Here is a 21,557-nt window from a genome sequence, read left to right as displayed (position 1 = left end):
ACACATGACATGTCATATCCATATGGTGAACACTTATGCTAAATTGTTTTGAAATTGAATGATGGAGTTATAGTCTGGACAATTTGTTTCAAGGCCAAAGTTAACCTTTTCCCTTAAAGAGTGCCCTTGACCTTTGCAGTAGCGACTTTGGGTGACCTTTATTTGCTATTAAATGGCACATCATCTCTACATAGTGAACATTTGTTCGAAAGCATTTTTCATGGCCAAATTTAATATTTATCTTAAAAGTGGCCTTTTCACGTTTTGGTAAATTGGCAAAATTAAAAAAAGTTGTTTCAGATTTGCAAATTTTCGTTCTAGTTATGTTATTTGCGAGGAAACAGTAATATTGAACATTAACCGTGCTCTAAAATATCCATTATATGCATCTTTTGAAGATTTGAAAACCTGAAAATTATAAAGCGTTGCAACGCAAAACGATTGAATAATTTGGAGAGTTCTGTTGTTGTCGTTATATTGTTTCAATGTTTGATACTAAGAGGTATGCTTATATAAAGTATAAAATTCATCTCATATAGTGAGCACCAATGGCCGAGTATTCTTAGTGGAAGACTTTTACTCCGGGTTAGTGGTTTAAGCCAGGTTAGGGTTACTTTTTTTCGTCTTAAACTTTTATTCTTGTTTTTTTTTGCTTGAGCTTTTTAGATCCAATGTGTATATTTATCAAAATAAAGCATTTAATAACAAACTTCAATACATGTCGAAATCTGTGACAAGGCCACTTTAACAATAAATATGACTTATGCTGTAGGGCAATGATTGTCATACATTACACTAATTCAACATTGTTAACATATAGTTTTAATGATTTTAAAATTGAATTTTGGATGTTAAGAGTTATAGTTTGGGCAAGCTGATTTATAGCCACAACTTAACCTCTTATCTTTAAGTGTGACCTTGGCCTATGCAGTGGGGAGATCGTAATTGCACATGACACTCCATATCAACTAGTTTAACATTTTCATGCATTAGAATGTTCAAGCTTGTCTGCTCTGTAACTTTGTCATGCAACATTCAATTTTTTTAATAAGTTTTCTCAATTATTCACTGTCATATCGCATACACTCGACCATTGTTATCACAATTTTGAGCTTTTCACATCCAACTTGACAATAAAATCATTTAAACAAATAAAATCTCACAATATCACTGGCAAAAAAGGACACAATAGTTTGTTTTTCCATAAAACACAAAACACATTTTTTGTCTGATGTAAAACACGTTATGGCAAGTATTTGTACCTGACTAGTACAAACTATTGAAACTGTCTATCAGACATACATGCATCACTTGCATTTAAGAACCGACATATCAAAATGTCTCAAACAAATTATTTGTTACACAAGTCACATTGCTTTATCCTTAGCACCAGGTAAAAAAATATATAAACAAAACATTCTTCTTCTATCCAGCTGGATTAATGACAAAAAAATACACAATTTATAAAAACGTTTTTTTCCACATCACAAAGCAACAACACCTCACAAATTGTTACCTTTGTTGCCATTATATGAAAACAAGTTTCTTAGACAACATTTGAATACAAAATAAATTTGCCCAAAATAAAGGTTTTTTGCAAAACACAACCATATGCTTAGTAAATATACATGTATTAAGATCCAGATGCACAAATTAAAAATGGTTTCCAATTGATGAGGATAAAACGTAAATTTAACATAGAATAGAAGCTAAAATTCAGACTTCTCCCCAGGACTTTGTGAAGGCACAGGGGCACAGATCCACATTTGGCAATACGATTGATTTTTTTCCTTATTTGTGTATGCCATTTGTTCATATCTTCATTACTCTAGAGCTAAACCAAGCACACACTGATAATAATTGGAAATTTTGGTACTGGTGTGTTCCTAAATTAAAACTTCAGGAAAAGAGGAAACATTTTTAATGTTAAGGCACAGGGGTATCCCTTATTATTAGGAAATTAAGACATATGAATACCACTGTTCTTAAGACCCTGGGGGAAAAACCAGGAAATCTGAAACCTTCTTCTCTAAAGATCACTTAACTAATCATATAACCCCTAATCATCTCTTGCAAGCACACAAATTTTGTTAAAAATCCATAACTTACTTGGTATTAACTTAGTCTAAGACTTGTCAATAAATGAATGCCCATATGAGAAAATAAATAACATCAGGCAAATAATAACATAATAAATAACTCATCAACTCAAAATATTTCATTTATTAATAATAATAATCTCATATAGCGATAAGTTTTATTTACAACTCCATGTGCATTCATTGATCATTTTAAATCTCATGAACTGATCACAAACCATGATTCAATACCAATTGCACAGCTAAAAACTATATTAATGAACCCAAAAAGAACAATAAAGGCTAATGCAATGAATGCGTAAACATATATGACCAGTCGACAACATACAAAAATACAAACATATGTACACATGTGAGCACCTCACTTGTAATCATATCATGATCTTATAAATGTCTATAAACTAATAGCCGAATGTGCATTTAGCCTTGTATTTCCCATATACTCCCCCATTATCACTGTAAACAGATTGCCATTCCGCACTTCCATATTTACGTCCACACATCTTCTCTGTAGCGCTTCTCTAAACGCAGTTTCATGAACAGTCCACTGATATCATCTTTGGTCAAGCCTGAAGCAGAAAAAAACATGAAAATATATAGTCATTTAATATAAAGATTTTTTTTAAAGAAAATTTAATCTGTTTGCAATAAGTTCATTTGTACAATTAACAGTTGTCTTTACAAATATAACTTGCAAAACAAGAGGTTTGTCAGAAACACAATGCCCCCTATTGCACCGCTTTGAAGCGATATATTTGACCTTTGACCTTGAAGGATGACATTGACCTTGACCTTTAACCACTCAAAATGTGCAGCTCCATTAGATGCATGTGCATACCAAATATCAAGTTGCTATCTTCAATAATGCAAAAGTCATTGCAAAACTTTAACCATGGTTAAAGTTTTGGGACACACACAATGAATGACAGACAAACAGACAGGCCAAAAACAATATGCCCCCCATCTTTCAATCTGGGGGCATAAAAATCACCTTTATAGTTTATATAAAAATTTACAAAACAAACACTTGAAAAGTTGATGAATTGGAGAATATTAAATGCAAGAGGACTTGCAAAAAAACAATTAACAGAAAATACCGTCACTACAAACCTACCTTTATGTTCGGCAAATATATCCACAAAAGTTTCATTGACATCCTTGGCCATGTTCCTGGCATCGCCACACACGTACACACAGGCACCCTTGTCTTGTATCAAGGTCACAAGGTCGCCCCCGTGACGACGCATGTTGTCCTGCACGTAGCGAGGGGCATCAGCAGGCTGATCGTCACGTGAGAAGCTAACACACAATCTGGTGACAACCGATGATGTCACAAAGGCCTCTAGCGTATCCCTGGAAACAATTTTTTTGGATACATTTTTTTATCCAAAATGTTAACCACCCTTCAAAACAAGCTACTGAGCAGAAAACGCTTCTTTTTTATCTTAAATAGCTCTTTCCTTAACTTTTAACCTATTAATACCAAGCCTGGTCTGCATGTAAGCTATCTAAACAATATCTAAGTGTAATATCTTTATCAAAACTCGCATCCTTGACCCATCACCATTTTCTATTTTTAGTTTCAGTGACTTTTACTTTGAACTGACTATCCACAAATGGAATACCAAGCAAGGTTTCCATGCAAGCTTGCTATATACAAAGCTTCATTAAAATTGGCCTCTGTAAACTGAAGTTCTTAACAGGTTACAAGCTGTTTGCTGTTTTCCTATTTAAAGTAGCATTTGATGATCTTGACCTGCATAGCAGAAATTGAAGTCTTACTGTTATTTAACGCAAAACATTTGTTAAAGTTCGTGACCTTGACTCAACTAGCTCCTAATTAAATCCCATCATAGGTCCCCATGCATACTTGCCATATGTATAAATTAATCAAGATTTGTCAATGCAAACTTAGGTTAATGAGTGGAAACCTCCTGTTTGATGCTGCCTGGACACCACCTAGTTGAAAGCCTTATAAATAACCCATACAATATCTAGACCAATTACAATTATTTAATTCTCTCTTAAACTATTACAAGTTTCCTATTTGCAAGGTAATTCAAACCAAAATAATCAAAACTAGAGCTTTGTCACAGACTTGACATATACCCCCACATGCCGCATTGACACAGACTATTTTGCATGCTGTCTTCACAAAACAAGAGAATCTAAATGGCGATTTTAAAGAATTATTATGCCATTATTATTTATGGCCATTTTGACCTTTGAACTCTTGAATTCTTTCTCATGACACGCCATCCAATGACTATGAACAAAATTAATGTACAGAGTTTTAAAATCTCACAATTTATGACATAGTTATGGCCCGGACAAGCTTATTTATGGTCACTTTTCACTTTTGAACTCCAGGTGTTACCTTGACCTTGAAGATATTGACATAATTCTTTCGCATGAAACATTGTCCAATGATTGTGAACAAATGTACCACGTTATTTTAAAATCTCACCAAGAATGGCATAGTTATGGCCTTGACAAGATCATTTACGGCCATTTTTGACCTTTGAACTCACAGTGTGACCTTGACCTTGGAGATTTCAACGTAATTCTTTCGCGTGACACACCGTCCAATGATAGTGAACAAATGTGCAAAATGATTTTAAAATCTCACAATGAATGACATAGTTATGGCCCGGACAAGCTCATTTATGACCATTTTTTACCTTTGAACTCAAAGTGTGACCTTGACTGTGGAGATATCGACGTTAATTCTTTCGCGCGACACACCGGCCAATGATGGTGAACAAATGTGCCAAATGATTGTAAAATCTCACAATGAACAACATAGTTATGGCCCAACAAGCTTATTTATGGCCATTTTTTACCTTTGAATTTAAAGTATGACCTTGACCTTGAATATATCAATGTAATTCTTTCTCGCGACACACAGCTTAATTATGGTAAACAAATGTGCCAAATGATTTTAATATCTCACCATGAATGACATAGTTATTGCCCGGACAAGCTCATTTATGGCCATTTTTATTTTTGAACTCAAAGTGTGATTTTGACCTTGGAGATATTGAGGTTATTCTTTCACCCGACACACTGTCCAATGATGGTGAACAAATTTGCCAAATGATTTTAAAATCTCACCATAAATGATAAAGTTATGGCCTGGACAAGCAATTGACCTTTGAACTCCATGTGTGACCTTGACCTTGAAGATATTGACATACTTTTTTCACATGACACACCGTCCCATGATCGTGAACAAATGTACCAAGTTATTTTAAAATCTAACGTTAAACGACATAGTTATGGTTCGGACAATATTTCGGTTTAAAACACACTAAGTGACCCTGTGACCTAGTTTTTGACCCGGCATGACCCATATTCAAACTTGACCTATACATCATCTAGATGCAAATTGTGACCAAGTTTGGTGAAGATCCGATGACATTTTAGACCAACAGACCGACCAACCAAGTGACTCCTATATAGCCCTCCTTACCAATGTTAATGGGGGTATAATGAGTGCCATTATCATTGTCAAAGATTTGCCTGACAGTAAACAAATTATTCCAGAAGAGATTAGAGAAAGTCTTATTTGATTTCTTTTGACCTTTAACTTCAACTCACATGTGCGAAAAACATGAACACATGACCAAGACTTGTGGTTCTGAATGTCAAAGCCTCACTGAATAAAACCCTAACCATCAAAAAATATTACCTGAAAAGATAGTCTCTATCCCTGTGCCTGCAACCATAGAACAGCCAGACTTCCCCATGATGGACCTCTGGATTTTTTCTCTTTAGCTCCGCCCTCTCCTGCAGGAAGCCAATCAATGGAGCCACTCCAGTCCCTGGACCAATCAGAATCAAGGGAATGGTGAGGTCATCAGGCTGATGGAAGTTTTGATTTGTCCGTGCAAAGATGGGGATCTGAAACATCAAAATTATATGAATTTGTGTTATAAGTTGGGTTTCTTTCTTAAAATTGGATATCTAACAAATACAAGTAAAACACAAACAAAACTGAGATACTACCAAAAAGATAATAAGGCCTTAAAAAGCATTTCCAGAGCCTGACAATTTACTCCTCCTGCAGTTAAATCTTGTTGCACTGTATTGTTTATTTGATAATAAATAACAGTTTTTTCACTAAAAGATATGCTAGATTGACAAATGATGTTCGTAAATGAAGGATACCCTAGCTGTTAATCATGAATTATTCCCTTATATTATCTATTTAGCATCTGTGTGATTATTAAATTGTTTGACAAAAACATACCCAAAGTTAATTGTATTCCTCACAGAAAGACCTATCTGTTGTTTTTTTCACCGTGTAAATACTAAAGTAAATTATAAATTACAATAGATTTTAAGCAGCTTGATTTACAAAACAACCGCAACAACATGTTACTCAATTTTACTTATATTTTATTGTACCCGTAAGGCCATTAAAATTGTCAAAAAGAAATTGCATTTTTTGCCTACAGTATTATGTTTGTTCAGCAACTAATCTGAACTTTCTATCATTTTGAAAAACAAGATAATGACTTGCACAGATATTTTAGTTTTTACAAAACTTTAAATTGTGCAGCCTTCAAATGGCAAATTTAAGCTGATTTGTTAAGGCCCGATAAAAAAACATATCTTTTCAAACTCTGATTATGAATAAAATATGATACAATAATACAACTGAAAACATTCACCTTTACATTATTAAGGGACAAGTTCTGCATCTGCAAAGATAGCTGTTCGGAGTCACCAAAACCAGTGTTCATTGCCTCTGACCCAGTTTTGTCTCCATCCCCAGTCATAGAAAATTTACTGTCTTCTGACCGATTATCACCGCCATCCTCTGCCTTAGACATTGCACTGACTCCTGACCGGAGACCCTCTAGCCAGCCTGTGCAGAGCCCCTTCCTGTGATAGCTGCGACCGCTCCCCGCAGGTATCTCCACAACATTGAACACAAACTGTAGAGAATCTGGATACCTGCAGAACACCAGGGGTAAAAATCAAGATATATGCAGATACATCAGATATATACCGATATATATGTAGTAGAACTTTAAATTAAATGTAAAAACATTTGGTAAAATATAAAAACATTATAAAATAGTAAAAACATCAATAAATCATCTTAAAAGATGTTTTTACAAATACTATGAACTTTGTAATTTAGATATTTCTAACACTTCATCTACATGTGAGTTTGTGAAGCAAATGATGTTTAAAAAAATATCTGTTAATAACATATTTGAAATTATTTATTTATTTAGAAAATTACAGGTCAAAATGGAACAAAATGCATAAAATAAGTGATGAGTTCTAAGTGATTACTATTTATATTAATGTCAAAGCAAGTGCTTATTCATTTCATTAATTTGTGAGCACTTTTGACAAAAACAAAACACATTCAGACTGAAAATACATGAATATCCATACATTTGGGAGAAAGAGTTAACATCCAACCTGTTATATTCCCCATATATTACCTTCGAGATGAAGTGCAAACAGAATATGGACGGGGCTGGAGTCTGGAAAGATGTTCTGAAAAAAATAACTCATAGAAATTAAAATAATAAAAAAAAACATATTATAATAGGGGAAATAGTAAATACTTGTCTGTTTGTTTTGAAGTTTTTGCCGTTTAAAACGATGTTTCACATCTATCATTGCGCAGAGTTAACAAACTAACACATTTTCAAAGCAATACATCATTTATTCCAGTAACTGATAAGCGACTTGCATAAATCAGGGAAAGGATGAGAATGGCCATAGATATAATTTTATTACAAATCCTAAGAACAAAACAAGAGCACCGCATTACCCATGTCAACGCTCGGCTGCGGGTGCAGTTTTGAATAAATGAAAGGTTGTCAGAAATTTTTATTTTTTTAGAGATAACAGTGACCTTGACCTTTGACCTAGTGACCCCAAAATGAGTGTGGCATGTAGAACTCCTCAAGGTGCATTTGTATATATAGTTTCAAAGTTGTAGGTGGAAGCACTTTGATTTTAGAGCCAATGTAAAGGTTTTAGCACGACGCGGACGGCGGACGACAAGCTAGCTATGACAATACCTCGGGTTTTCTCCTAAAACAGCCGAACTAATTAAGAGTAAAATCACAGGGTGCAACAGACAACACCTTAAGAAGTGCTGCCAGAAACTGCCAGTGATCCATCCCCCAAAATTTCCCCATACTGGTCTGCCTCCCCACCCTACCCTTCTTTAAAGTACCCTGTACCTTATGTGATCCTATATTTTTCCCACATATCAATCCCCAACCCCACAATCAGGCTAGGACTGCAATTTGAAGTTCACATACAATGGATTGACAGACGGCACTTTCTTACTTAGTTGTAATTTTTTTGTTTTAAGAAAGTCTGTTATTGACGAAAATCCAGTTTAGGGGTAAAGTGTTGTCCCTGATTACCCTGTGTGGACTACGCAGGCTAATCTGGGACACCACTTCAGCACTTGTATTTAACCCCATTTTCACAGAGCGCTACTCAAATAGGTATTATAAACTAACCTATAAGACAGGTCACCGGTGGCATACAGGAAGTAAAGCAGTCTAGCAGGTCCAGTACCCCTACGCTGGGCTCCCTGATGAAGCAGGTGTAATCCACAGCCCCCTGCTTGCTGCACAACTCCTGTAGGCGGCGCTGGTGTGACGCGTCAGAGGTGTACTCCATCAGCGCACGCAGCAGGGCCTGTATTGAAATCAATTGTAAGAGCCTTGTTTTTTGAAACCAGGCTTAATACCCACTTGCTAAAGGGTTTGTTGTCACTTACTGGTGTAAGTAAGGGTACTTACATGTAGTACTGGTAAACCAGGTTACTTGGGGAAAATATGAGTACATGTATGTAACTTTACCACTATGCTATGAGTTAAATACTGTTTGAGACTGCAAAAAACATACAAGCTGAATTCTGGGAAAACTGGGCTTAATGCATGTGCATAAAGTGTCGTCCAAGATTTGCCTTTGCAGTCTGCACAGGCTAATCGGAGACAACTCTTTCCCCCTACACATGGATTTACGTTTATGAGAGACAACCTTTAAACGAAAAAAAATCAGGTCAAACAACTATGGACAGTTTCAAATTTCAAACGTAAGACTCAATTTAAGAAGTTGACCATGAAATAGGCTGATATATAATATATTTAAAAATTATATAAGACTTGGCTGGAGAATATTTATATACACAGTCTAGGGAAAAAGACACCTTGACATAAAAATCTTCATTTTGGCTGAATAAATAATGGTTTATCAAGAAGTTTGCCTAAAAATTTGACTTAAAAAATTATGTATAAGCAAAAACTTTTCCCTCATGAAATCAGATTTAGATCAACAATCTTTGAAGAGCAATAATAATTTGAAAGAGAAACAAGAGCTGTCTCCATAGGATGAAATATGCCCCTGATAAACGCTTTCAAAGAAGTTATGTGCATTTTCCGAAACCTAAACACATTTTTCAAAACCTTAACGCGGACCCTAAGTTTAAGGTCAAGGTCAAAGGGGTCAAAATTTGTGTGTGCATGGAAAGGCCTTGTCCATATACACATGCATACCAAATATGAATGTTAAATCTGAAGCGACATAGAAGTCAGGCCTCGACACTAACTGTGTCCCAGGAACCCGAGGACACCAGATTTTGGCGAGGGTCACCAGTTCTTTCAAGCTGGGTGTTCCTCTGGGAACCCTAAATTTATAGAACCACTTCGTATTGATTGACCATTTCAATCAGCGTAATTATCTTTTATATCTTGCCGTGTTTAAAAGAAGAACTTCCGAAACGGTTAGTAGTGTATTTTTAGCAATATGAAAGCGGATGCGAACGTTGATGGTTCTCCGTCGTCTTTTATCGACCAAAGATTTCACGCACAAAGCAGAGAACCAGTAGGAATGCAAATTTGAATGACGTAGTATAGTTATGGTGGTGTTACAGTAAAAATCACCTACATGTATTACACTTGATAAAATGCAGAAAAATACGGGTAGTGTTTACAAAATGATTGACAAGTATATTTCCGATGTTTTTTTCTTACGAAGCAATGCGCTTTTTTAGAGGCAGATATTTTTGCCATATGCGCAAATAACACAAAGCACACATGAACAATTATCACTGAAAAACCAATTGTTGTTATTGGTATTTGCACATTTCAGTAAACATAAGGCTACTTTATAGATAAATCTATTAGATTTATGAATTTTATAACAATTTATATATTTTTATTAGTTCTGTTGCAAGCCTAACTTGTTGTGCTTTTTTAAAATACATTAAAAGCATATTGTTATCAAGTATTGATAGACATGAAATCTAAAGTTAAACTACAAAGCAAAGCTTATAAGCTATCAATGGGTCTACTTTAAATGGCAACTGAATTGAATATTGGAAATAAAAATGTGTACTAGTATGCTTCTTGTACTTATTTGCCCTTACGCTGTGCGTTGAAACAGGAGGGAACCCAAGTTTGGGTGAGGATCACCAAAAGTTGAAAGAAAGGTTCCCTCCGAAACCCTGTCAAGGCCTGGAGGTTATGCATTTTTCGAAACCTAAACGCAAAGTGTGATCACTATATGCCCTCCTTCAGAGGCATAAAATTACAATCAGGGGCATAAAAATGTCAGAACAGCAATAGTGTTATTCAGGATGTAACCAGGAAAATGTTGGTAACCTTCTTTGGGGGTTCCCTGAAGTCTAAGCATGTGGTGAACAAGTGATGTAGAGTGCATTTTGGGGGCACATGCTTTGGCACAGCAGCAGACTTCTTCTTTGTTCCTTCAATCACAGATATCTGCATAGGGGTGTCTGCCTTGTCCTGTAGTCCAAGCCTGAAGAATAGAAAACTTCCAGCATGATGTTAAGTTCAGAGCACAAACAGCATGATGTTAAATACAGAGAACAAACAGCATGATGTTAAATACAGAGAACGAACAGCATGCTGTTAAACACAGAGAACAAACTGCACGGTGTAAAAATACAAAGAACGAACAGCATGCTGTTAAATACAGAGAACAACAGCATGATGTTCAATATAGAGAACAAACAGCATGCTGTTAAACACAGAGAACAAACAGCATGATGTTAAATACCAAAAACGCAGAGTATGATGTTAAATATAATTAACTGAGAATTTTAAACAATGAGAAAAAAGTTATGTTATTACTTGTGTACAGCCATTTAGCACTGATCATCAAAATTTATATTTTCATTTTAAAATATAAGACTGGTAGAAAAATTATAAAGAAAGAAGAGAAGTTTACTGGGTTCTTTTCATTAAGGTAGAACAACATGATGAAAAATGATATTAAAGGATATTATGTAAATCATTAATAATTAGTTCTTGATATATATTCAACAGTTTTCCAGTTTTTTTGTTCAATGAAAAAAGTCTTGACCTTGACATTATCCATTTGAGACGAGCCAATAACTCAACGCAGTGTGTCTTTAAAACTTTCAGGGAGACAATAGGTTCTTTTGATCTAGATCTGTTAAACGATGCTTCCATTGAAGTTGGGCAAAGATAAATCCTTAAGATCGTCATGTGTAACACATACATGTCTCCATTTAACAGTTAACCTGTTACTAAACACATTTTTCTTACATATATCCTTGAAATAATGGATAGAATCACAAGAAAATAATATTTTTTGTAAAATTTAGAATTGTCTTAATCCAAATACTCATATGTGTAGTTATTAATATTTGAAATTAATTTTCAGTGACTAAAGCTTACTTCATAGTATTTATCATTTTACAAAGAGTGATCATTTATTTATAGCTTCAATACTTTAAAGTATATTTTGATACAGGGCCCTCGTTTGGCCTTTTTTGGAGCCGAAATTCGGCCCCATTCACACCCTTAAAATAGTATACTTTTTTCCCCTATTTCAGCTAAAAATTCCCCCCTCCTATTTTTTAAAACTTTTATACCTATGTTGCCAGATGGTATCGTGCTATTAACCTTTGATTAAATGTATATTTATGTAAATAACATTAAAATATAGCAATTTTAAGTGATGAATGGTTGGTGAAAAGATCTTCTAAAATTCCCCTTTTCGCCCAAAACAACGTGAAATTCCCCCCTCTAAGGGCCCGGCCCCAATTCCCCAAAATGTAGCAAGGGCCCTGTGATAAAAAAACATGTCAGTATACAGATAACATTTGAGCCGCGTCATGGCAAAAATGGGTCTTATGCCATATACTGAATTGTCTGGTCAGGAGCTAACCTGCCCGCTATAGTCATGCAAGTCTTTTTGACTCATCAGCGAACAGGGTAGTGCCTCACAAGCCTGTGTAAAAGTTTATTCTGGTCTGGAGCTACATTGGTAGCATATTGCATAAGACCCAATTTTGTAAGACGCTTCTATTCTTTCCTATTTCCACATCCCAGGCCCCTGTTACCTCTTCAGCAGTGCCTCCACCTCCTCAGGTGGGTTTGGGCACACCACAGATATTGCATCCCCTGCTTGGTAGGTGATCCCAGTGCCCTGTAAGGAGAGATTAGGAGAAAGTGTTCACATAGCATATAAGAGATGTCTTAACTTATGATGCACTGATCTGAATACTTTAGTACGAAGACTATGTACTTGTGTATAAGTCTAAATAAACTGTCTGTTTGTCTGTCTGAAGTAAAAATGCCACCTTACATTTCCAGGGAAAATGTTATGATTTCTGTTAAATTCATTGTTTAGTTCTAATTTATTCTCTATTAATCTTTTCAACAAAAAAGTGTTAACAGGTAATATAATTTAAGTACATGTAGTTTCACATATTGCCATACATAACAATTCTTGGCTTTATGGATTCCCTACTGTGTTAAACCTTACCTGATAAGCCATCATCAACATACGAGAATGAACAAATGGAAGAACCATTAAACATGTTGCAAATATTGTTATTAAAGTAACCAACCACATACCGCTATGCTAATCGTTACAGCCAGTGCTTTCTTCACTGAAGAGGGTGCTGTAAGGGTGCATATGGACTGGACAGTTGCCATGACAACCGGAGATGCGGCAGACGGGAAACTGCAGCCATTTTGAAGTGGCAGTTCATCGACATTCTGAAAATAGAGCCAAATCTATTATCAGGTGCCATTACAATGAACATACTTAAGATTGCTTGCCGCCTGAACTGTTTCCTCCGTGGCCAAGAACAAGCCACCAAGTAAGCTCAGTTGGTAGAGCACCATGCTAATGTTCTGGCAGTCGTGAATTAGCACCCCACACCAACTGCACTTTTCCCTCAAGGTTTACAAAAAAATGGCAGCACTGAAAATCAAACATCAAGCATTTGTTTCTACATTTTAAGTTAAAACTGACTGAGTCTCATATTGAGCAGTTTGATTGTCATGAAGTAAACACAATTTTAAGGGGGCTATCTGGACTCCCCAAAAAAAAGCAAAAAACAGATTTTTGGTTTAAGGTTCAACTGATGTTTACAATTACCAACACACTAAATTGAACAAATTCCTTATGATCTTAAATCTTATAAAACCTTTTTAAAAATAAAATATTGAACAATTATTTAAATATGAAAGTATCTCCTAATTTTAAGCTGTTTTATTTCTTATCACAAAACGAGGCTATTAATAATATCATTAATATTATAATACAAATGATATGGTACAGCTAAAGTAAAAGAACTACAGTATAACTTGTTCAAAAGTAATAAAAAAATACATTTGTTTAAAATGAACTTACAACAGTTTCTGTGTCCAAGAAATCGACTTTCAGATATTCAGGGGAGAGAATTGGAACTGTAAGGCTACTCTCTGACAGTGGAGGTACAGAATTCATTAAACTTCCTGTATCACGTTCTTTCTTACATCCAACTGAAGAGTTCACAGCATTATCCCCCTTTAAAGAGTTTGCTGTAACACTATCACTCATGATTGCAGTTGAAACTTTGTCTGATGAGATCTCACTTATATTTCCATTCAGTCTTTCACTGAAACTATGTCCATTAACTATCACACAGTCTCTTATTGATGTATTTTCTGTGATCTTACTACCAGAAGTGAGATCTATGTGTGACCCATTTGTTGCTCTTTCTTTTGGAAAGCCATTGTAAACAATACTATCTGAATCTACTTTGGTACTATCATTTGCAACAGAACTTTCGTTATTTGCATTTGACACGTTCTTGCAATTAATGATCTTTACAGAAATTATGTTGTCATCTTGAATAAGTGTATCACTATTTGAACTAGATTCACTGGTAACCCTGATCTCACTGATAATATGTGGAACAATTTCAGTACTTGACCTAGCAGATTGATTATTATCTAGAGGCAGTTTTAGAAAATGTGTGATTGCTGGAATCAAGTTTTCTATCCAAGGTTCAGCAACAACTTCTAATCTGAAATAGATGTAAACATATGTCCTTTTAGTATTTACAGCATGGTATACTTTATATAATATGAGTCATAATCACAATAAACTAAGATGCCATATTGCTTATTCCCATGACAACACCTGTGCTTTGTTCAAAACATTAAGATAAATGATCAGATAAATAAGAGTGTGAAAGTGCTGAATACAGGAATGTTTTTATTAAATATCATAAATAATTCCTAATAAGTCCTAATTCTAGCGCAGTCATACCCCACTGCGTCATCTGCCCATCCGGGCGGGTAGAATGGTTTGGCGCTCAGTTCCAGGAGCCTCTGGTTCAAAGTCTTGCCGCAGTTGCAGAAGTTTGTGTAGTTGGAGTCACCTAGGCCTAGAGAAAGTGATGGAGTCATGTTTTTGTAAGCAGGGGCTTATCTTTCCATCTATAGTAAGGTGCTCACTGCTGTGAAATGGCTTCATTCCCTCAGATAATTTCATTCAATCATGATTTTTTCCTCAAACAACTAATCTTATCCCAGGTTTGATTTTCCCTTGCCAACATTTTCTCCCCAAAACCTAACATTTTGGTATTTTCCGCAAAATAAGTACTAATGGCAGGACTTTATCTTTACAAAAATAAGTTAAAAAAATGGCAAGTCACAAAGCGCCTTTTATATGAAACAATAACATGTACAATAACTAATAGCAAACGTTCTACTATTTAACCAGATGAGAATCCAAGATAATAAACCAAGAAGCCATGTGATATTAATTGAATGATAAAAGAAAGTAAGTCACATAACACGAGGGCCATGGTCCCTAAGGCGCTCAACTGAGACCGTAGCTAAGGAATTAACTATTCTTACAAGGTAGAATCCAAATAATGAAAGTACATGTACTTGATGAAACATTACTGTTTGATTTCTAGGCCAACTTGGCTGAAATAACATTAGAAAAAAATGTTCTTACCAACTTTTATGAAGATTAGACAGAAAAAGTGACTTCTAGAGTATAAACATGCTTTTTATCATTAAACTTGTAATCTCTTTTTTAGCTTGCATGACCCAGTTTCAAACTCAAACAGTATTTTATTGGGACAAAATTTTGAATGTTCTGAGCAAGTTTCATGAAGATTGGCCAATAAATGTTGCATTTAAAGCGTTACAAGACTTTACTAGAGCCAATTAACAGAAACCTTCCTCCTCCCTGCAGGCCATACCTTTAAAGGAACTGGATCCGTTTTTGAAATTAAGCCAAGATATCATTAGAACATTTTACAAATGATCAAGTTTCAAGAAGATTCGACTGTAAATCTCACTTAAAGAGTGTTAAAAAGGCTTTATTACAGCCATATGAGAGAAAACTGCCCAGCCCCTTGGAGGCCATGATTTTCAACAGACCGGAACTATTTTCATTCAAATAAATGTTCTGACCAAGTTGCATGAAAACTGGACAAAAATGTGACTTCTAGAGTGTTGACAAGGTTTTATTAGAACCATAAAAGTATAACTGCCCCGCCCCCTAGTGGCAATGGTTTTGAACATACAAGAATCATTTGTTAACTTGGTCCTGATAACATTAAAACACAATGCTCGTACCTAGTTTAATGGAGATTGGACTGAAAATGTGACTTTTAAAGTGTTTACACAGTTTTACTGTAGTGTAGCCATTTAAGGAAAACTGCCCCACCTTCTGGTGGCTATGTTTTCTAGTAAACCAGAACCATTTATACTCAGCCAAGTTTTAATTAGAACATATCTTCTCACCAGGTTTCATGAAGCTTTGACACTAAATAAGACTTCTTGAGTATTAACAAGGCTTTAGCCATATAAGGAAAACTGCCTCTCCAATTGACGGCCATGCTTTTAAATAGACTGAAACGATTTTTAAACTCAGCTGAGATATCATTGAGACGAATATTCTGACCAAGTTTCATGAAGATTGGACAATAAATGTAGCATATAGAGAGTTTACAAGGCTAATTTTGACGCAGACAACAGACAACAGACAAAATGCAATCTCAACAAGATGTGTTTGTGAAACACTATGTCCGCATATATGACGTTTGACCATGAAGGATGACCTTGACCCTTCACCACTCAAAATGTGCAGCTCCATGAGATACACATGCATGTCAAATATAAAATTGCTAGCTTCAGTATTGCAGAAGTGACATTACATGAGCAATTTTGACCCATATATTTGACCTTGAAGGATGACCTTGACCTTTCACCACTCAAAATGTGCAGCTCCATTAGATACACATGCATGCCAAATATCAAGTTGCTATCTTCAATATTGCAAAAGTACTCATAAAATGAGCGATTTTGGCCACATATATTTGACCTCTGACCTTGAAGGATGACCTTGACCTTTCACCACTCAAAATTTGCGGCTCCATTAGATACACATGCATGCCAAATATCAAGTTGCTATCTTGAATATTGAAATATTTCAAAAGTGTACATTAAATGAGCGATTTTGACCCATACATTTGACCTTTGACCTTGAAGGATGACCTTGACCTTTCACCACTCAAAATGTGCAGCTCCATGAGATACATATGCATGCCAAATATCAAGTTGCTATCTTCAATATTGCAAAAGTTATTGCAAATGTTAAAGTTGGCGCAATCCAACAGACCAACCAACCAACAGACCAACAGACAGGGCAAAAACAATATGTTTTATAGTATATAGTAGTGGGGGACAAAAAAACTCACCATGAGAACCTTGTGTTCAATTAAGCTAAAAAGAATTCCATTGTTATTATTTGTCCGACAAGTGTGAAACTATACCTTCTGAGATTTAGATTCATTTGGCCGATACACTACTGCGAAGTTCAACATTTAACCATCATTAATGAAGTACCTAGAAGAGTGTAGTTCAGTGTAGATAGGTAGTCACTCTTGAGCGTTTTCTTCTTCAGGTGTCGTACAAACTTGAGGGCAGTGTCTGGGGGTTCACCGTCGCCTGTCGTAGATATCACCAACACCACGCAGGACTCGCGCTCTATTTTGAACTGTTATAAAGAGAGATCTAGGGTCATAACAGAGGAAATGGCACATGATGCTTCGAAATTGGACAGGATGAAAAGTTAGAGTAAACTTTTGTTGTGACATTTTCTAATAATTTGCCAATGTCAGGTCATTTCTTATTTTAATACCATTAACTTAAGTTGGTTTAATACGCTTTTCATTTGCCATTCGATAATTGTAAAATAAGTTATAAATACCCTTATGATCATTACCATCAACTTGTTAAACCTGTTCAAGTTACATGTATGAAGAACCTAATTAATTTTACATAATAAATCAACCTCTAGCTGAGTAGCAGGTAATACAATGTATATAGAAATCATGGCTCCTCAGTACACAACATTCACAAACAAGATTAATGCTTCATGTTATTGCTTGGCAATTTTTGTTTTGCTCCAATTTAAAATGTGCAGTTTATTCACTTTGTGCTCAGTTGAGCTACAAATTACCTACATAAAGATACCTGTTCATAAAGTGTTTAATTATTGTTAATGATTGTTTTGATACTGATCTTATCAAAAGCTTTACACTCAAGACAACATCCATATAAAGCATAGTATAAAGCTACATGTATACATGTAGTAACACACGATTTCTTTATATGAACATCTAGAAAATGTTAAATTTACATAATTATTTTTAGAAGAATATTTAGTTTGTATTAACCATGTTCATTTATTTATTTGGGATTGTCACAGTGTTTCAACTTTGTTTCCGACGACCAAAAAAATAACAATATTTGACTTTATTTTCATACAAAATTAATGTTTCTGCTAACATAATATTTAATCTAACAAGCAAATTTGTTGAATTGATATCCCCCGCCAATATGCTTCTGGACACAAAAGAGTTATATTTGACACTCAAACAAGCATTTTCTCAAGATACAAAGGGCCATAACTCCGTTATTAACAGATGGTGTACAATGCCATTTGGCAAGCATCATCCTCTTATCCATATATATACCAGGGAATAATCTACATGCGCGTCCCGCGTCTATGACGCACAAATATCGAAATAGACGCATAGTTTTGAAATATGTGCGTCCACTCGGACGCATTGCTGAAACGAATCCGTTAACGCATACGCGAATCACAATAAGTACGAACCATCTTGGGTATGAGTCAAAAGTGTAGCGATGAACGCTGAGTTTAACTGAATGAGGCTTAAAGACGGCAACAAGTCTTTTGATTGGCTCTAGTCGAGCCGCTGCTGTATAATACGAACCAATTAGAATCGACCTTTTAAATAGAGTGTGTCATGATATTTTTTAGAGTCCCCGGATGAAAACCTGCTTTAACTTGTTGTAACTTAGTCATAAATAATGCAGAAAAAAATGCCTCCGAAATAAGGTGTTGAAGCTAAATCCAAAACAAACAACTTTAAACTTTAATAACGGTAGGTCAACGGCTCGCAATTCGGACATTAACAGTAATATTATCAGGTTCTCAACAGAGGGCCAGATAAGATGCGTATTTGCGTAAAATACGCATGACAAAAAAGAAAATACGCATGACTTAAAATTTTGTTGAGTAAAAAAACTCCTGACTAAATTCGGATTACGCATCGTGTGCTATTTCAATGCGTATTAGCGGTTTATCCATGCATATAAATTCATGTAAACATGACTGGTTTCCGTCATTGTGTCCACACCAGTAAAAACGTAGTGACATCACCATCTATTTTTAGAATGTGGTTTCAAACCTAATTTACTCTTCAGTCAGAACGGTAACGTTTCCTGTTGGCCCACGATAAAGGCCGATTTTGACACAACGGGCTCCCCGCTGCATTGTTGATAATCGATATACGCTTATGGTAAACACATTGGACAACACATTCGATAAAACCCGAATCGGCCTACTTCAAGCATATAACAGTTCATCTCTTGTGTGGCACTATGGAAAACGTTTTACCTCCAAGCACTTTTTAAATTGCGCTTAAATACACATATAATACAATTAATGGCTGCTTATAAGCCAAGAGCAAAAACATTCAGAAAAACTGTTAAATAAAACAAAAGTGCTTGTTTTCTTGTGTACAAGAATGCTTGTTATAGCGAGTTAACATTACATGTACAATTTATTATTAGTTCTGATCCTTTGAACATAAATACTCCTTAAAATTATCGCATTTTGATTTTTACTCACCAATTAAAAATTTCATGAGTGAAACACCCCTCGGCTGAAAAATTATCTGGAGCTCTGGTTCTCAATGTGGATGTTAACAATAATATTATCATTGACTTGAATCAAGTTGAAATGTTGTAACAGGTTACATTCATGAAACAGATACTGTTATAGCCTATGTGAAGGCAAACAAGATAGTGAAAACCCTGAATTTGTTGTTTTGGTTTGAACATGTTTTTGAGATTATTAAAAGTTTAATGCAAAATATAGTTATTGAGCTAGAGCGATGAAGACTCGTTTTCTTCATTACTTTGTATCTTTCAAAATTTGGGACCCATTCTATTTCAAGGTGGACTCATTAATTTTGGCCTGGGACTCATTTGTCTAAAATCTGCGAGTTCAAGGGACTCATAGATAGTTTATTCTAGATTATTCCCTGATTATTAATTCTAGATTATTCATACCAAGTTTCAATGAAATCTGCCAAAGCACTTCCAAGATATGGCTCTGGACATAAAAGTGCCGGACGGACAGAAAGACGGATGGAAAGACGGACGGACAACGCTAAAACAATATCCCTCCGCCTATGGCGGGGGATAATAAACAGAAGAAGAATATAATTATTAATTTTATATTTGATGAAATTTAATAATTTGTCATTTTAAAAAGTCACCTTCTTTTCAGTCTGGCTGAGGCAATGTATGTCTGCATGGAGACCCTTAGCCTCTGCTTTCTCTGCTATATCCTCCGCAATGGCTTTAGCCTGGCCAGTCTGAGATCCGTACAGAAGGAGAAAACGGTTGTTCAATATCACTGGCATTGCACCTAGTTGTAAACAATTATGAGTAATTTCACATTTCTCAGAGGAAGCTTTAATTGTTCAACACCATGGGCATTACACCCAGTTCTTATGCATACAACTACTTTGAACTATATATTTGTTAACTTCTGTCAACTAAATAAGCAAATCTTTTTTTAGAGCCCCGTTGGTATACATGTAGCACCAGTACCTTTCAAATTTTGAGAAATAAGCATGGAATACCATGAAATGGGGAAAATATGTGTCAAGAAATCTTCCAATTAAAATTGTGTGTATTTTCAATTGCTTGGAACTTAATTTCATAAAACCATTTAAATATTCTCAAGCATGCTTTTTTGGGGTAAAATCTTCATTTTTCAGTGTTCATTTGAGACTGACACTTTTTATGGAAGACATGTAAATAAACAGAAAGCAGGACAATTGCACTTCTGGGGCCATATGTGACACTCAGATTGATCCTCCTCAAAGTCATAATAAGACTTTTGCGTTGTTTGATATCAAAATTGTGCAAATCTGTTGAAAATTAATTGAGTAGTGAGCTTCGGAAATTGGCAGGTGTGCCGAAATCAGCAATTCAAGGGTCTAAGTCATATACCTTGTTATATATATATAAGTAAAAAATAATAATTTCGACGAACTTTTTTTGTGTTGTTATTTTGTATCACAAACTGACAATTCTGAGAGTTATGGGAGAGGAAGCAGCTGAGGGAGGGGGTGGTAATTAATACCGAGTGCCTGTGATAGTAAGTGGCTTTCACAAAAATATTTGTTACATATACCGAATACTTGTTAAAAAATATATAACATAAAACATAATTACGTAAGACTATCCGAATTGTTTTAATATCCGTCTACATGTACACTTAAATAAACAAACCAATTTGTGTAGTACAAGAATGAATCGTAAATAAAATATTGTAAAAAACGGTAACCTATAAATAACATATTCAAATAGATCACATTTTTTAACGTTCAAAATATCACAAATCTTAAACATTCGAAAAATCATTATATTATATCTGCACACACCCTCACTGCTTCTCTGTCCGTGAAAAAATGATTCGTTCGGATAATTCATACGTATTTCATCAATAATGAAACGAAAATATTTTTACTTTCTATCATATAATCCTTCAAATATTGCAAATCTTTCAATAAAT

The 21,557-nt window shown here is 35.1% G+C and overlaps 1 protein-coding gene across 1 annotated transcript in view; it reads right to left on the bottom strand.

The window, feature by feature from the left end:
• The window catches only part of LOC127831822 (methionine synthase reductase-like), a 21,999-nt gene extending 551 nt beyond the window's left edge, over positions 1 to 21,448 (bottom strand). Inside the window, exons 1-14 of the mRNA XM_052356897.1 lie at positions 21,427 to 21,448; positions 20,251 to 20,402; positions 17,285 to 17,435; positions 14,688 to 14,805; positions 13,785 to 14,442; positions 13,001 to 13,144; positions 12,484 to 12,569; positions 10,754 to 10,910; positions 8,606 to 8,786; positions 7,565 to 7,619; positions 6,776 to 7,061; positions 5,791 to 6,002; positions 3,214 to 3,452; positions 1 to 2,668 (exon numbers count right to left, since the gene is read on the bottom strand). The exon at positions 1 to 2,668 is cut by the window's left edge and continues 551 nt beyond it. Of these exons, the coding sequence (XP_052212857.1) occupies positions 2,589 to 2,668; positions 3,214 to 3,452; positions 5,791 to 6,002; positions 6,776 to 7,061; positions 7,565 to 7,619; positions 8,606 to 8,786; positions 10,754 to 10,910; positions 12,484 to 12,569; positions 13,001 to 13,144; positions 13,785 to 14,442; positions 14,688 to 14,805; positions 17,285 to 17,435; positions 20,251 to 20,397 (2,514 nt within the window). The 5' untranslated portion in view covers positions 20,398 to 20,402; positions 21,427 to 21,448 and the 3' untranslated portion in view covers positions 1 to 2,588. The remainder of the gene's footprint in view (positions 2,669 to 3,213; positions 3,453 to 5,790; positions 6,003 to 6,775; positions 7,062 to 7,564; positions 7,620 to 8,605; positions 8,787 to 10,753; positions 10,911 to 12,483; positions 12,570 to 13,000; positions 13,145 to 13,784; positions 14,443 to 14,687; positions 14,806 to 17,284; positions 17,436 to 20,250; positions 20,403 to 21,426) is intronic.
• Positions 21,449 to 21,557: the final 109 nt, after the last annotated feature.

Source organism: Dreissena polymorpha, chromosome 5, assembly GCF_020536995.1.
Source record: "Dreissena polymorpha isolate Duluth1 chromosome 5, UMN_Dpol_1.0, whole genome shotgun sequence".
Lineage (NCBI taxonomy): Eukaryota > Metazoa > Mollusca > Bivalvia > Myida > Dreissenidae > Dreissena > Dreissena polymorpha.
The sequence above is the reverse complement of the archived record's forward strand: the minus strand, read 5'-3'. Positions and strand labels throughout refer to the sequence as shown.